This window comes from Calonectris borealis, chromosome 1, assembly GCF_964195595.1.
Source record: "Calonectris borealis chromosome 1, bCalBor7.hap1.2, whole genome shotgun sequence".
Taxonomy (NCBI): domain Eukaryota; kingdom Metazoa; phylum Chordata; class Aves; order Procellariiformes; family Procellariidae; genus Calonectris; species Calonectris borealis.
In genome coordinates, this window is record NC_134312.1 from 7,828,727 (window position 1) to 7,846,678 (window position 17,952).

General features: G+C 39.6%; 1 protein-coding gene across 11 annotated transcripts in view; it reads right to left on the reverse strand.

Moving 5' to 3' along the window:
* Positions 1-17,952, reverse strand: part of BEND7 (BEN domain containing 7) — a 46,853-nt gene that overhangs the window by 20,378 nt on the left and 8,523 nt on the right. For all 11 annotated transcript variants that reach the window (XM_075143869.1, XM_075143861.1, XM_075143842.1 and 8 more), the window contains 3 exons: positions 12,294-12,593; positions 6,235-6,357; positions 3,622-3,887 (listed from right to left, as the gene is read on the reverse strand). In XM_075143869.1, coding sequence (XP_074999970.1) covers positions 3,622-3,887; positions 6,235-6,357; positions 12,294-12,593 — 689 coding nt within the window. The remainder of the gene's footprint in view (positions 1-3,621; positions 3,888-6,234; positions 6,358-12,293; positions 12,594-17,952) is intronic.

Consider the following 17,952-nt stretch of genomic DNA (forward strand, 5'->3'; position numbering starts at 1 on the left):
CTTGCTGATCATCCGTTTCTCCCTCCTTTTCATATTCCCAAAATGCATCCTTAGAACAGGATGATGTTAGATAGACAGCTTATTTCAGCACAAAAAACCTCAGTGGTAAATCACAGGGATTTACGCGACTGGTAGAAAGTGAGATGGAAGGGAAGAACAGGAAACAAAATCATCCTGTATTTCACAACTATTTCATCTCAAGTGCATTCTGGGCCAAAGCAGTCAAAGGCCTTCAAGGAAGTTCCCTTAACTAAGAGTCTTTTTGCTGCCCCTGTCTGTACATATCAGAAATTACACGCACAATATTTGCAGTATTTTCTTCTGTGACTACCACAGTGCTTACACAAGACGTCTGTACGGAATAATTATATATCTAGAATGAAGATACATCATGAATAAACTAAAATTTTTAAGATATTATCTGGAAGTTGGCAAGGGGGGTAAAAATCAGTGGTCCTGATGTGAGAAAATAAGCTAACGTTACAGCCTTGCTCCTAATAACTTGCTCTTTTTTTCCCCTACATGAAAATATATCCACCAGTGATGGTGCGTTTTCAAAGACGTTTACAGAGCAAGAGCAAGTGCCATCTCCCATCAAATCACCTGTAAACGTCTTGAGTCTAGACAGAAGGAAGGGCTGCCAATCTCAGAAGGATTTGGCTGTGTAACTCTTTTCCTATGGATTTTTAAAAATCAGTATCAAGAGAGCAGCAAGCAGAATATTTTCAAAGCATATACTATCATTGGATATGCATGTGTATTGTGCGATAAAACTGAGGATTACAATGCTTTGGGAAGCCAGGATGAAAAATCTTAAAATATGCAGAGAGTAATAAAAAAAAAAAAAAATCTAAAAAGCACATAAGTTTCTCAGCTTGTTCTGGATGAAAAGTTGTTTTTTACCTTGAGAACTTTCAAAATGCTGGATCCAGCAAAACAGTCAGAGTTACTCTATTTGACATTTGACAATCTTCTGATGTAGGTGGGATTTTAATATGTTACTTCTAAACTTTCTGGTGACAGAAAAGATTTTCAAGAGTAAATAAACGTGGGCCAAGTTTACAACTTGGGAAAAATTCTACTTCATGTTAATCAAAAATCAGAATGTAGTTGTCATGGTGATGAAGGTATCCTGTCGTATTTTGTTACTTGGGTCTTGGGCCTTATGATAGCAATCTAAGATGACCTCAATGACACAAGACAGCTAGGGCAGACAAATCATCTTCACTAATACAGCTGTAAAATACATTTCAAAGCTTACCAGCGCACCAGCATGGAGGAGTCAATATTATTTTAGTTTTGGCTATTTTATTCTTAATATAGGAATCAATTTGTGTATCAGCGAAATAATTTGAAGGCAAAACGCTGATTTATTCTTGCTTTCCTTTAGTAGTAAACTATTCTTCAATCAAAGACAATCAGTACCTAATTGAACTTTATGATCACTTTGAATGTGATTTCTCAAAAGGAAAAGCATTTGTTAGTAGATAATGATCATGGCATAAGGAACTGGTGGGTAAACTATTTGTGTACAATAAAATAAGTAAGACCTGAATGCCAAAGGCTTTTGCTGTGCTAAAATTAACAGGCAGAGAATTAGATTTAATCCTAGAAATTTTAGTAGGTTGTACTACGTAGATTAGAAATGATTAGATTATAAATGAAATATTATAACAGCAAAACAAACACAAGAAAGTTTAACTAAGAGTAACAGATCATTACATTTAAAAAGCAGGTTCTCTGATTCATGGGCCAGATTAAGAGTTGGTCTCAAAAAGACTTTTTCCACCTCCATAAGTAGCAGTATTTCATCTCAGCAAATCTGAACTAATTGCACTGGTTTTGGTAGCCCCAATTTTATACACATTAAACTGAGATTTTTCTTGAAGTTCAATAAATGTTGGCAAAATAATAGCGGCGGCAGTCCTGGCGTATGACACAGCACACACTATAGACAAGCCGTGCAATATTCTCAACGGAGCATTTATTTATGGTGCTGCGTAAAATGTCTTTCAGTTTTTTCAGGCACTCAGACATGCTGGTCGTGAGCATACTAGAGATGCTTGTGAGTAAATAGAAAAAGGTAATACTGCCATTCATGCTGAAAGAAGTGACTTTCTTTAGCCTTCTCAAAATGTTTAAGGTCACATTTTATTTTCACTGTTAAATATACCTATTTTCAGAACTCAGCTGGTTTCTTTCCAAAGACAAAACAAAATCAATTTGTTTGTCTTGGGATTCTGGCTCTGTAAATTTAGTCAAACAACTACTGTGGCAAGCAGGGGCCACAGCATCGGAGGGCGGACGAGGACCTGATTTATAAGCCACATGTTTTCTCTGCTTTTTTTTCTTAGGTCAAATTGGCACCTACAAAGAATTGTGTCCAGCGATGGAACACATTCATAAAGCCAAATTAAATTCCATTGCAAGTACAAAACTGTCTTCAAAACCGTGTTTCAAGCTGAAAAGAGTGCCACAAGCAAAGAAAAATTATAAGCACAAATTGCGTACTGGAGATAAATTACCAGTCCTTCTCCAAACCATTCCCTCAAACATTATTAAGCATAATACTACAAAAGGAAAACCTTTGAAAAAGCATCAAACTAGTTACTCTGTATCACTATACCAACTCTGTGGCATGAGACTGCAATCTAATTAGTGGTGTCGCTTGCATCTATATAACTGAATTATCATGACTGCTCTTTTTTATTACTAGTTCCCACTTCCAGAAAGGTAGAATATTATCTGCTGCATTGTTTTCATTTACGCTTATTGATACTGAATTTAATTATGTTTTTCTAGCTCATGGTACTTAGGAAATTGGAAACTGCCTGCTCAAAATTAAAAATATATTAGAGAAATTAATGATCAGTTTACTCATCAGTGAACTGGTTCAGATGACATCTATTTGGTCATTAAACAAAGCCAATCAGCCACCAGATACATGAAATTTCTATCAATGCGTACGTGTTACATGAATCAAGAAAATACGCTTATTGCAATTTCACATGTGAAAAGTACGTATTTTTAGTATGGCAAATTTTGGCCCCTTTAGTCACACTGACATCATCAACAGCATCAAGGCCCTCAACCAGCAACCACAGTGATGAAGACTGAATGACCCAATTCAGCAAAGACTGAGGTATGAACTTTATAGAGGTGGGGAGTCCCCTCAAGCCAGTGGGACCAGCCAGGCATGAAACACCGCACATAAATACATCTTGGCAGGATAAGGGCGTACGTGTGGATTACGTGCGCTCATCAGCAAATGAGGGTTGTGAATGGTTTGTACACGCAACACTTTTCACGGCTCCTAATCTCACGGTGGCTCTTGGCAACAGGAGAGATGAAGAACAAGTTTCCACTGCAAGCTCAAACAACAGGCAGCCTTGAACTCAAGGGAGAACTACATGCTCATGAAAGTTGCAAAAAAAAACCCCAAAACTTTGTAATCAGCACTCCCCATGTCTAATCCTACTGTCTCCATTCAACCCTACCCAAGATTTGCTTGTTTATTCCGACAAGAAGAGGGAACACACTCAAGCTGACTTGAGTATTGAACTCCTGAACTAGTTAGTGCTTTAAAATCCTGTGAGCCCGTGTATTAAAATATTAACTTACATCTGATGAAGCCGATTCAAGGATAATTCCAAATCCTGAAACAGGGGTTTCTGGTTTTAGGGGGGGTTCAACTGCTTGCAGACTCGATCGTTCTGAGTTGGCTGATAGCTTCTTTTCGTTCTCTGCAGCATTGGGTTTCTTATTCATGGTAATTGGTTCAACAGTTTTGAGGGGCAGTTTTTTCTTTTTGTTTCTCTTTCTTGATATTGTTGACTTTTGCGTGCAAATCAGAGGAACAGGAGGCTGTTGTCTGTTTTGAGTCCCAACTGAATAAAAGAAAGTAATGAATTAAACTTACAGAAAAAAGCACATGTATAACCACACAGACGCACCATTAAACTACTCACATACTGAACTTATCTTCCGGATTTCAGGGCTGTTTGTGCATGTGAAACAGTTACGTTTTATCACCTTCGCATAATTTTCCAATCTGTACAATGGGGATAATGACACTGAGCTCCAATATGAGGTTTTGCAAGACACGCTGATGAAAAGCATTTTAGGAAAATTAGGAATATGTGGTTCTTTTTCCTAGTGACCACTGACACGAAGGACTTAAGCAATGATTAATTTGTATACCCTCTTGAATGACTGAGAATCTCATTGTCTTTGAGCATCTTTTCCTGATAAAGTAAGATAAAATAAGTGCTAGTGCAATTACAGTTATTTTTATGAATGTAGTCACCAAGTTAATTAGCTCAGCAAGAACATTTCAAGTACTATTATGTCAAGAATGAGTGAAAACACTATCCAATAGTTTAATTTCTGGGAAAAAAGTAACCCGAAGTTGCATCAGTTTGTTTTGCTCATACACAGAACTGACAGTTCATGTGTTACCTCTGAAATCTAAGAGACCATATTTTATATTTATCAATATTTTGCATTTTCCAGTATCCACAATCATTTGTATAAATTAAGGCACCAATCCTGAACCTGTATCAATGTGAGTGAGTCCTCCAGTAGAATGCTATGCAGATACAATTATATGTCTGGATGAATCAGTAAGATCAAGGTCAAAACAAAAAAAGCCAAAAGTGCTACACATGCAAATCAAACTCATTTGAGCTATGAGGGAACTACAAATAGTCCTCATCTACAAAGCTTGAGGAAAAAAACGAACCTCGGAATACCGTTTATTAAAAGATTTCTGGGATATTTCTTTCCTGGCAAGGGTTTACAAGACTGTAATTTGTAGTTTATCATTTAGACAGAAGGGTGTTTGAATACTAAGATAAGTTATTACACTTTCACTTATATGTTTGCATTTTAGGTTTTTTTCTTTTAGCAGCAAAAATGCCAAATGATTTTTTTTTTCTCTGCAAAACCATCATTTCATGACTACCAGAAAATATGAACTATTCCCAGGCCTTTTCATGAAGAGATTTGCTAATTAACAAGGTACTTATACCGTAGATACATAATAAATAGGAAATATTCCTGCTATTGAGCAGCCAGTTCTTCTGGCATAAACCCCAGTTCTGTACCTCTCACCCACAAGCCATTTTTAATCATGCATGTAATTTCAATGAAATCGGTGCAACTGCGTAAAGAATTCCCTGCCCCAGTAAAGATTGTAAAACTGGGCCTTCACGTGCTTCTTTATAAATCCACGACTTTTTGAAAAGCATTTTTATGTGTATGAACTGATATTACAAAACCTGTCTGATCCTTCCTGTCCTCACTCAAGCATTATACGCCATGGAGACAAGGAGTTTAGTCAGCCCTTCACTCCACCCATATTTCGGTTAATTACTCAACACTCCCTTTTCTTACAGAGGTCTTATCCAGCTTCTGTAAGAGAAAAACCTCCATGGCTCCACTCTCCATCACTCACAATGGATAGGCAACTCAACCGACAAAATGCCTCCAACTCCTCATTAGTATTAACACTAATTCTTAGGAAGCACAGGGGCCGCAGCTTCACAGCACCTACGATGACCTACCTAACTCCTAGCTGCCACGGTCTCGTTATCTTGCTGGCTCTAGTGCTCTTCTGGCTCTGCGCTGCTGTGTTTCAGCTCCTAACCTAGCAGAAAACTGCACTCAGTAGTTTTCCCCAATGAACAGATTATTGCTGGTTCAGCCAGTAGAAAGAACTGGTAAACCAGCCTGAAGAAAGGTGGAGACCACAACATGCAGCGGCTACCACGGAGCTGTAACTTGAAAGATCTTTGAATGAAGTGTTATACAATAACTTTAAGTGGCCTTCCAATTTTTTTTGCCTCCTAAGATTAGTGAACTGGTAAACAGGTAACAGGAAAAGTAGCATTTTGCACCTCTGAATGAATACACCATGAAAACAAAGTGGTTATGGCATATTGACCTACCCACTCAGCTCCCATTACTAGAGTATCTAAACACATCAGATTTTTTTTTAATTTAGCCTTAAAAGATTCCTACAAGATAACATCCCATGTTACAGGTAAGGATCTGAGAAGTAAAAATTACATTTCGAAGAAGCCTGTGAAAATTTGACATGAACGACGTGTCAAGTGAGCAGGAAACAGTCCAGGTTTTCCTGAGTCTCCAGATAGATTTCTCTCTTACTAGACCATTCCTCCTAACAAGAAGATGCTCATCATGGGTACGCATGTATGGGACCGGTCATTGTACCTGCTTGAATCTGCATCAATTTTCGCATGGTCTTGAGCTCTTGAAGAATAGCCTGTAGGGTTGACTGGCAATTACATGTACAGCAGTTTGGTCCAACTGATGAATTCACCATTGGGATTTCTCCTGAAAGAGAGAGGAACAAAATGGGGGAGAGACGATGTAACCCACACAAAACCACCCAAATAACAATTACCAGCAGGTGTTTGAAACTATTATCAATATACCCGATTGTGAAATCAGATCCAAAACAAAAAAGTGAATAATTTTCAACATGGTCCCTTTTAAGAGGAAGGGGCCACTAGGTTTTATCCAATTACTAGTATGTGCAATTATATAAGTAGGGGATGCAATGTTACATGGGCTGGAGAAGACTGCTCAGAGCGTGAATACAATGCACTCTTCAACAGCAGGGCTCTCTGTTGTCAGGCTAGTTCACCTTGAATAACAATAGCACCAAACCTCATTATAAACATACTCACTTTATCACACACACAAAAAAAAAGCCCATCTCCCGGAACAGCTTACAAAGAATGAAGACAGTCTGCATAATAAAGGTTTACACTGCACATTAAATGAGGGCCTAAGAATTTTTAAACTGCTTGAATGTTACATGTGATTCTTTACCATGTGAAGAATTGAGAATGAAAATAAAATCCCCTATTCAGTGGAAAAAAAAAAAACAAACAGGATGGAAAAGAACCACCAGCAAGGAAAGCTTTCAAATCTGCTCTTCTGTTTGTTAGGGTGCGATTGTTTTCTATGGCATTTTTTCCAGCACTGTGATCTACGAGATGGGCTTTCCATAGTTTCCCTTTGAAAATTAATACAGTAGTTCAACAGACTCTTCTTTTCTAGTAATTCTTACCAGTCTCTAACTGAATTTACACACTTCTAGTTCTAGCCCTTAGCAGTGCTTTTATTACTGCCTTGCTTTCCAGAAGTTTTGCATCGTAGGTCCGGAATTAGGACAGGCTGTTAACAGTTCAGAGATTTCAAGCTTTACCTGAATAGTTGTATCCTGCGCTTTAGTTTAAAATGCTTTAACACTACAAATAAAAATTCCAAAATTCAACAAAACACCTACCAGTATCTGCTTGAAACTGAGGCCAGATGGGATGCACCCCCCTTCATTTCAAAATGCGCTTACAGTCATTTAAATTGATGGCTATTTTACTGCTCATCAAAGCATGCAAGAGGAGGGATGATCATTTTATGAAGATAGGTACAAATGGATCTAACAAAAATCACCTCGCTTGGTGTCACATGTGGTGGACTTCAGAGAGTATATTTCCCTTTTTCTTCCATAGCCTGACAGTTATCAGGTGCCCTTTAATCATTACCTAGCTAAAGTGAACATAAGCAACTCATTTAATCTTCGCTCATAAATCCTCCCATTTTTCATTATTACTTTTGCTTTCCTCTGAAGCCAAACCAGTTTATTAATACCTTTTTAGGTTCTTTCATCAGAGCTCCCCTGCTGTCAGACCCACACAGATCCCCTGACTTCAATCCTCATTTGCAATGGCTGAAAATCTGGCCAGCGCTAGATCACTCCCACCCTTTCCTAGTGCTTCCAGTGTGTCCCTCCATCCTCAAATCTCCCTTCCCAGGTACTTGTTCTCTACCTCCTTCCATTGAGTCCTTCAGCTCTGATGTAACATCTATCAGACTTGAGCAAACTGGTGGTCGTTCTCCCAGCAGTGAGTTACTTCTGAAACTAAACTCATGTGTCACTTAAAGATTGCTGACATCTTCTGGGTGTCGCTCTCCTCCTTTCCTCAGATATTTAGACTGTCCACACTACTGCAATCACAAATGTTGGTATTTTAAAATATCATCCATGGACAGAAACTGGTAATACTGCATTAAGATAAATGGAGTAATTTAAGAATCTCTGCAAATCTAGCAAATATGAATGCGATCGTTCCATTGGCTTCTTCAGCTGTAACTACAACAACTTTTTAAAAGTCAAAAGCGATCTGAAAAACAGGCTTAGTGTCTCAAATTAAAACAAAAAACAGGTTACTGACTCAGCAGGACTCTGCCTAGTTTGATCTCACCCTTCCTTTGTACGCTGTCTATTCAGACTGAAAGTTCCTTGGGGCATGGATGGGATTTTATCTTTTCAATGGTCCATAAATTGTTTAGCCCATTGTTACAGGTACAGAAGGGAAAAAAAAAAAATGTTATCTTTAGCTTTGCAGCAGATTACTCAGAATCCCTCAACCTGGTTCCACCAATACCCTTTTAACTATTTGTTAAAGGTAGACTTTTAAGTAGATGAGGTTCAAGGCTGCTTATAACTGAATAGCATCAGCATAACTCGTACCTTTCAGTAAGACAAGCAGGTACCCCAGAAATGGAGTCCCAGGAAATTAGGAGAGTTTTATTAATAAAAGACAAATACATAGTAAGAATATCCTTCCTCCAGTGCTTTCTCAGTTGTTTTAGACTAATAAGCTCCTCGGGAAAAGGCCCATCCTCTCTCTTGATCCAATATTCTAGTGGGCCTCTGGAAATAGTATCTGAAGGACTACGGTGGGAGACAGGGCTGGCGGCTTCTGTTTCCTTCTTAACAAAGACTCTACATGGTGGTGAATTGCATGTGAAAACTTGGACAAACTGTATCAGTAAATACCTGTACATCTTTCCTGTTGCAATAGAACACGTTCCTAATGAAAGCACGCAGGCACGCAAGCTCCTGATGGAAAACCAAAGGGTCTATTTTCCCATTAAGGCATGGGGAATTTACATTATAATCCCCATTAGCATTGATAGAAATTACCCATGTAAATCTACCATAGGTACTGGAAATGGGAAAAGAGACCACCAATATTTCAAATCAAAGCAGGGTTCTACTGACTTCATACATATTCATGAGGGTTTTTTATTTTCTTTCTATCCTCCCTCCTCTGATCAGTTACTGTGTTGTAAGAAACATCTTGTAGAGTGTTCTCAGTCATTGTTCCAAGCACTATCTTTATCATTTTTAGAGGACAAAAGCAACCCTTTTCAACTTGTTATAAATCAATTTTTAATTTTAAAAGGAGAACAGACTTTTTATTTTTATGAAGGAGTCTTTAAAGAGCCATCTCCCTTTCTTTTGGAAGCTAGCCAGCAGGCAAATTTGATACCGGCTTGTATGATTGAGAGAAGGAGATGACACAAATACATTAGTTGCTTCCCCCATGTGAGCAGCAAGTAGCCCAGGCCAGTGGTTCTTGCAGCTGGATGTGCTGAGAGTGAATTCACCTGGTGTAACGATGCTACCACAACTTGGTATTTGAAAAGCATGCAAGTGCAATCCATTGAAAACTATCTTGACATAACCGAAAAGCAATTCAGCTGCTGCATCACTGCCGGATTTGCTACACAACACAAGAAACGAAACTAAAATGTTTTAGACGGACTCTATGAGTTTGTTGTCTCTAATAGACAGACATGCTACTCGCTGTTTGTAGCCCCAAGGGGCTTCCACTAAACGCAGTGGGTCACAGACATCTACCTAACACCCTGACTTGTGGAACTGTCACCTTAAATCTGGTTTGGAATAAATCACTTTGCTTTCAAGAATGTTCCTACTCTTCCCTCTGTTGCAGCGATGCCTAGGCTCCCCCCATTCCTCCTTTTCTCTCTTCATCTATTTTTGCAAATACCTTTTTCACGACTGCCTTCTATCCCAGCACCTATTAAACATCCATTCCAGCTTTTCCTTGAACCACCTTTACCATGCGAGTAGATGACTACGCTAGTTAGATGGACTTGGATCCCTATTACAGTCAAATTTGAGTAATTCACACAGCCTACAACATATATTTTGGCTTCCTATACAAAACCTACCCAATGGACAGAAAGAGTTTCTGGACTCAGACCGCCTGCTATAGATGCTGGACATCTCCCCAGTAATGACCTAGGCCTGCCAGCCCCAGGTAATAAGCTTATGATCTACCTGAACAGTTTTACTCAGATGAATTTAAACACCATGGTAAGTACCAAGTAGTATCTCTTTTGATATTTGATTGCATTTCTACACCCAGCTTTTAAGGACTTTGTCCATCCTCCAAATAACATCTAAGTTACTGAGTTAGATACTCAGGCTCCGAATGCAAGGGATGGAGGGAACTGGACACGTTAGGACAGCGCCCAGAAGAGCTGTGTGCTGGGTGAGGAGCAGTTTCAGAGCTTGCTCACAGCCCAAAAATGCATCAAAAGTTTTCCTTTCCTAGAGACCGGGCTTCAGAGCCAAAGCAGCAAAACTGCCCGGCAGGATCACAACACCCCACTGGAGGTAGACACCTGAAATCTTGCTCTCAAAGAGCTACGCATGTCGTCTTTTCAAAGGTGGCCAGAGGAGAGGGCCCACACCCATCTTTACGTAATAACCTAAAAGATTGCATTCCTTTCTGCAGCAGGATAGCTGCAGAGGGAGGGGTGGAAGGTGCCTCCTGGTGCACTTCCCCGAGAGCTGGGAGCTCGGACATTCCTCCTGACCAGCCCAGAGGTCGCTCAACCCAACCCTTCTACTGTCTCACAGACCGTTCTAACCTGTAGGAGATCATAAATCAGCTGAACCCTTCCTCCTCGCATGAAAAATTAAAACGCTGACATTTTCTTGCATATGGGGCCAAATCCTGTCAACACATTTCAGCTCACATGCTGACTCAGGCCCCTGAGGGGACAGAGGTGCTGCTCCACCTACTTGCCGGATCCAGGAACTAGGCACCTAAGCTCTGCAGGCTTGGGCACTTCTGTGCATGCAGAGAACTATCCCTGTGCCCAGGGACTCTCAGGGCAAAGAGGGAGATGTGTGATGAATTTTGGGTCCTTCCACATTTAGAAGGTTGTTATGGTTGGATTTTGAGAGCAGAGTTTTAGAGTCGGATGCTAAACCCCATCAAGTGTTTTCCCCTGCCCACTGGATCTGCACCTTTAAAAAAAACACAACTTTTTTTTTTTTTTGTATTATAAAATAAATAAAACTAGCATGACTTACTGCAACACCTTTCTCCAGGTCAACCAGTACCTCTGTGTGAATCATTGTCTCTACAGAGAAACAGTCAATCTGGTGAAACCACTGTTTTTTAGTGCAGTGACAGTACTTCCTAAAGGACAGTACTGAGAATAATAATAGTATTTTTCTTTTAACTGTTACAAGCAATAAGAACTTGTATGCTTTTAGAGAAGGATACACAGTAGATGCTCCTATTAGGAAGTATGAACACCTTCAGAATCAACTGGAAACTGATAATGTTTTCAGATGCGGTCTCACAATTTTTTATTTTCCAGAATTTAGAACTGAGGTACCCCTTTAATATAACCCCCCCCTCTAAATTTAGGGTTGAATGTCAGGAGAAAAACTTTCTAAATCGAATTTAGATCATTAAAGACGACCTTCAGGAATCTGGCAGTAAAACCTCCATTCCCTGGGACTTAAAACAAGAGAAAAGCATTTTAAGGGCACACTGCCATCTACTTTAGGGCAGAATTCTCTGCCAGTACAAGATGGACCACGGTCTAGTACATGCTGTTCATAGGTAGACTCCATCATCTCTTTCCTCCAATGGTCCCATCGGAATAAAAGCCTAAGGCTGTGTTGGGATTTTGTACCTGAAGTTCAGCAGCCAGTTATAAGGCTGATGCCATCCCCTTATGAAAGTCAGTAGAATCCTGCTCCGCAAGTGGTGTCACAACAGTGCTACATTACTCATTGCAAAGAGGAGTGGTAGAGGTTGACATTTAATTAGCTATGAATTTAATAACAATGGCAAAAGCTGTTTCAATAAGTACTGTATAGAAATTAAGCCCCTAACAGCATTGAGTAAGTCTGTCCTATCACCAGGAATCCATTTGAAAAGCTAAGACAGATGGTAGCAGAATGCACCATGCCCACTTTTGCACCTTTTCAAAGTGATAACTATGTGCTCATTTTGTAGACTCTGAACTATAACTGATTTCAGTGCAGCGGTACAATAAATCATCACAACAAAGGCTGAAATTTAGTACAGTACAAGGAGAGAAAAATAAAAAGTACTATTCTAAGTATCTAATGCAAATCATACCATTGGATGCCACGGTTCGCGTTTGATTTTGGAACGTTTTGGATCGAGTTCCATATTGCCCTGAAAAATGGCTAGCTTGGGGTGATAATTCATTCCATGCACCGCTCTGTGAAGGATGAAGGCTCGCCTGGGACTCTGCAGGGGCATTCAGGCGCTGGGCCCAGGTTAAGTCTAAATCTTGAGGCTCCTCCTTCAGTTTTTCTCCTTCTTTGCCAACTCGTTGATAGATTCTTCCAGTGCTGTCATTCAGTAATCTTCTCATCCCTGTAATTTGTTTTTTAATTTCCCGGCTTTCATCTCCTAATGAAAACAGAGCCACAGTTATCACTGTAAATTAGCAAAAACGGTAATGGGTAGAGATTAGTGATTTTAGATGCCAATAAGAGTTGGAATACAAAAATAAATAAATAAAGACAAGAAAGAAAAGAGATGGTTGAGCAGTCGCTGGTATGTGCCGGGCTACGCTTTAACACAGCGATGGTTGACATCTCTCATGGTTGAAAGACCTGCTGAACTTGGCTTTCTTGATGCCGTTTCTAAAGCTTTGATGAGTAAGATTATTTTTCTCCAGGAGGAAATAATAATAGCTACAGCAGTTTCAAATAAACTATCCTTTAAAGAGACTGATCCTATTTAGGCATTGATATCAGTGGATATTTTCCCCAAGTAAAGCCTAAAGGATCAGACCCTTTATATATCAGTTGCTATATGCTGAAGGATAGAGCCTACAAACAAAAAATAAACCACAAAAAGCACCACACCACACACACACAGAGCAACACTGAATCTATTGATTTTAATGAACAGGATCAGTTCCTTAGACCACAGAATTTAATAATACTGGATTATACTGGAATAAATTAAAAAGCAGCTAATATGTGTGTAACCGTATATCGTGTAACTGCTGGATGTCTTAAAAATGTAGATTATGAAAACAAAATGAAAATATATACAAGAAAAATGTGACTGTTCCAAATAAATTCAAGGCATTTAAATAACAACAATTACATACTTTAATACTCCTGGCACCATTTAAGTATTAAATTTACGTATGAAACTGCTGATTGCACAATGAATATATGTGTTTTGGGCAGATAGTAGCTATTTTGCTCGTTAAAGCATACATTACATTTCACTAGTAATAAGGAAGTGTTCATAGCCTCTTCTGAAATAAGAAGTAATAGAAAAATCAAACATCCTAAGCAAATGGAGTAACGAAGATCAAGAAATTGATGAATCAACCTTCCTTTATAGTATACTTAATACAGTAATACTTCGTATCCTCTATTCATTTTATAATTGAATAATAAACCAAATAATAATCCCAGAAGAAACCTGTTTTTGGCAAAATGATAGTGCCAAAGTGAAGGAAACTTCAGAAGAAAAAAAAACAACGCTCCAAAACCCAAGATGCAATGTGCATCATCTCTGGTTCAACAAGGTATTTGAAAATGTGCTAGTGCCAGGCGTGTGAACAATTTTATCAACTCAACAGCACTATTCAGTCGCCTAAACTTAGGCGCATGCTTAGATAGCTGGCTAAACCAGAGAGCTAGGAGAGCAGCAACCCCCTCCCCAACACGGGCCAAGCTCAACGTGGCTGGGACACGCTGCAAGCCCGGCATACCCGGGGACGCGTGGTACCCGAAAGAGGGAGTTTTTGCTCCAGGAGGTGAATAAGCAGAAGGGGAGACGAGCTGTACGATCTGCTCCAGCCTCTGCTGAATCAGAGCATCTCCCGCTTGACCTGGTGCACCGGTTCCCTGGGCCGGCGCCAGCTGGCTCCAGCCCACCCCGATCCAGCGAGGAGAGTGGGCGGTTTGCAAGAAAGCTCCTAGTCCAAACTTAGAAAAATATTTGTCAACCCCGTACAGCAATACTCCAGCACCGTTTCCACTCCAGCTAACGCGGCGAGAAAAGCCCTTTGCAAGGAAGTTTTGCTTTGTATTTATTTTGTTGGTTCGCCTGCGGATTTATGCGTGTGGGTGTGATTTAATTAACAAATCACAGCACCAATTCCTTTAAAATGACTTTTTGGCCCCAACCCAACCAGGGGTTGACTGTTTGCAGTTCCCAACCTCGAGAGGCCGCAGAGTACCACTGGGCTCCAATTATCGAGACACTCAGACCCGTACACTGAAGATTGCCTTTCTCCTGTACGTGGCTCTATCTGCCCATATCCAAGCTCCAAACGCTCCCACGACACCGGAGCATGAAACAATCCCTTACCGTCGTACCGTTTAGCAGTACACTGGGCTCTCAAGGGTTTTATGTTGGCAATTTGGATTTGTATTCAATAGCAAAATGTATCTGAATATCAAAAAAAAGCTTCCCACCCACCTCCTCCTGTTGGGTGTAGTGACTGCATGCTTGTCAGGTGACACATTGTTGGAAAGATTAAATTTCCCTTACCCAACTACATAAAATATTAATGTTAATTGAGCTTATTCAGCCTTGATTCTGGTCCCTTGTTCCTTCATATAAAGGCCTTCCTATACAGTGACATGAGCACACTTACCTCCAAACAGAAAAAAAACCTGTATTTATGTTACAGCAAACCCTGAACTTGCATCCTACATAAGGGATGTCTTTGCGTTTAGGTAGCTCCCTATTTAAAAGTGGGAGATTCCCCCTTTGTGAACTTGTTTGTTGGGGGATTTTTTTGGGTTTTAGCAGGGGGGTTATTTGGGTTTTTTGTTGTTGTTGGGTTTTTCTTTGGGGGTTTTTTGTGTTGTTTTGTTTTCAAAATATGTCCTCTGTTTTGTAAGAAATGGCATTAAAAACATACAGGCTATAAGCTTGACTTAGTCTTCAGTGCAAGTTTACATCCCTCTCTCCCAATTACGACTTTTTACAGCTTTTAATTTGTAACTGGCCAGTGACAGCAGCATCCCTCCTGACACAAGCAGAGAGTAGCTGATGTTACACCGTCTGAATCTGCAGGCAGGCGCAGGAACAGTAAGAGATTTAACTTCTTGCTCCCTGGTTATCACATTTGGCTATTAGCTCTAGAGCCAATGATAGTGTTTTGTTATTGGCTATTCCACTGCTGATGATTTTCACAGATAATAACCACGTAATTTAAAAATGAAAAAAAAAAAAAAAAAAGGAAGATGGGGCACAGACAGAAAACCAAACAGCTCAAGCTACTATGTCCTATGGAAGAGCCAGCCTTCCTTTTTAAATGCTGAATGGGATAATCAAGCACCGAAAAAAAATAGTTTATTACATAAAAATCTGCATTACCTATCTGTGAAAAGCCTCCTGAGATCGGTGTTGAGGCCTGAGAGGAGTGGTGCGTATCTCAGCCTCTCCCTGTACCCCGTACACGTACCAGCAGTCCCCACCTCTCCTGAGGAGATGGGGATGCCCCCAACCGGCAGGCTACAGGTTTTGCCATTTGGATTCCTCATGTAATCCCTTTGGTTTTATCTGAAACCAATTAATTTACTTGCAAAACACTAAAATGCTTACAAAACACTACTCAAAATAGATAAGCATGGCAAATTACAGTGCTGTTTAGGAACTTATACGGAAAGATGATAATAGTCATAACAAAAACTTATTAACAATTTTTTAGAATTACTATTATAGTTGTTTCTATGATGGCCCCTTATATAGAACCTATTTTTTCCATATGGCCTGACTGTAATCTTATAAAACAAAAAAAGGCAAAACAAAGCCCTTTCATAAATACTACATCAAATATTCATAAAAAGTAATTTCCCGCAAAGTCATTTCAACCTTTCCTTACTGAAAGTGTGCACAGTATAAAAACCTCCTACTTTGAAACTTGTAAAACTGTTAAAACTTACAAATGCACAAACGTAAACCAGAACTGTCCTAGGATGAAGTAGCATCCACATGCTAAGTGGGCACCTGTCTGAAGCAACAGACCTGTAAACAACTCCAGTTAACAAAACATTATTGATAATTCATTAATTCCATTCTTTGCCCCATATGCCTGACCATCTCTTCACTATTATGCTTATTAAACTTAACATAAATATAGCACACTGCCTACAAACAAGTTAGTACACTTTTCTGAATAATTTGTCAAATACTATCACAGTGCTACAAAGAATGATAAAATGATATGCCACCAAACCTGTATGTTAAAATATTAATTTTATTCTAGATTTAGAGAAGTGGTAACCACATCTGTAATTAATGTATGTTTTTTAAAGTGTATAAATGAGCGAATAAATGTTGGACAATCGTCTGTATTTGATGTTTTCTTCCTTCGACCTATACAAACAAATAACCATAATGTTCTCTTGGCTGAGTATTTTGCAATTAATTTCTTTATTTTTAATATTTATGTTTCTCGTATGCTTTGGGAAATATTCATGAGTAGTTGACTTTTTTAATACAGTTTGATTTTCTATGAATTAGTGTTTAATTTTATGTTGTGTTGTGTCTTGGCAGATTAAACTCCTACAGAAACCTTTCCTTTCTTGGCTATACAAATAGGGCTTTTTCCTCCATCAGGCTGCCTGCTGAAGGTATTTTGTATCTCACAGATTTCCACCTTTGTGTCAAACTAGGCTGAAATTGGTGGATGAGTTCAGAAGCTTTCGAGAGGGCAGGAATGGCAGCGATAGACAGCTAGACAAGCACATGTGAGCTGACAACATTAGCCTGGTTTGTAAGGAAACAAGTCTTCAGAGGTGAGAAAAAGTGGAAGTCAATGCATACAGCTTGAAAGCTCAATAATAATAAATAATTGCAACAGGTTATATAATCAAACATATTAAATGCCAGTTTATTAGACACCACTTGAATGCTGCCCTTCCTGGAAGAGGGCCAGCAAAACTCGGCTGCCGTGTTTGAAGATTTTGCAAGGGTGAATTCAGAGCAGCTCAAGGAATTGGGAGGCACAAGCATGCGCGGCACATGTTTCCAGCGCACAGCCAGGCTGAACTCACCAAAACACCTTTTTGAATGTTACATGGTATTCAAGTATTTCCTTAAAGGACAGTTATCCTAGAAGGGAGGTAAGCATCCCTTCTCAGCAAAAACTATACCCACATCAAACCGTAACTTTCAAAACTCAAGGTATTTTTGCCACTGTCATCTTGTACCGCAAATGGTCCCGAAATAGAAAATTGTGAAGGTCAGCATGGGGAAAATAAAGGACCCATCTGCATGATTCCTTATCGGATCAAAGGTTTCCTAAATCACATGGAAAGTTGTTGTGACTGCTCTCCGGATAATTTGAATGGGGCATCTGTGTAGCTAAATTGATGGGGTAAGCACGCATTTCTCAAGTAAGTGATCCCCAGTCTTTGCTGGCATATCAGAACCTATATTGAACAAGTAACACAGGCAACAACACGCTTTGCAAATTAAAAACCTAAACCCCAAGTCAGCAGGGAGAGCAGTGGTCACGAACAATGTCAGAGGGTCACGCACGCAACATGAGTTATGAGCCGGGGACTTTGACTACCCTAAGCTAACATAAAGGGACATTTAAGCTGTCTTAGTTGAGGCACCTTAGCAGTGCTCTAAAACGTCATTTAAAAGCACTTACCTATCTTCATGTCACCACACAAAGGACTAAGATTATACCTGCAGGAAAACTGGAACGCCCTCAAATTAGACCCCCTACTCCCAAACCAAGCACGGAAGTACATGGGTTGATTGACACCCCTGCCTA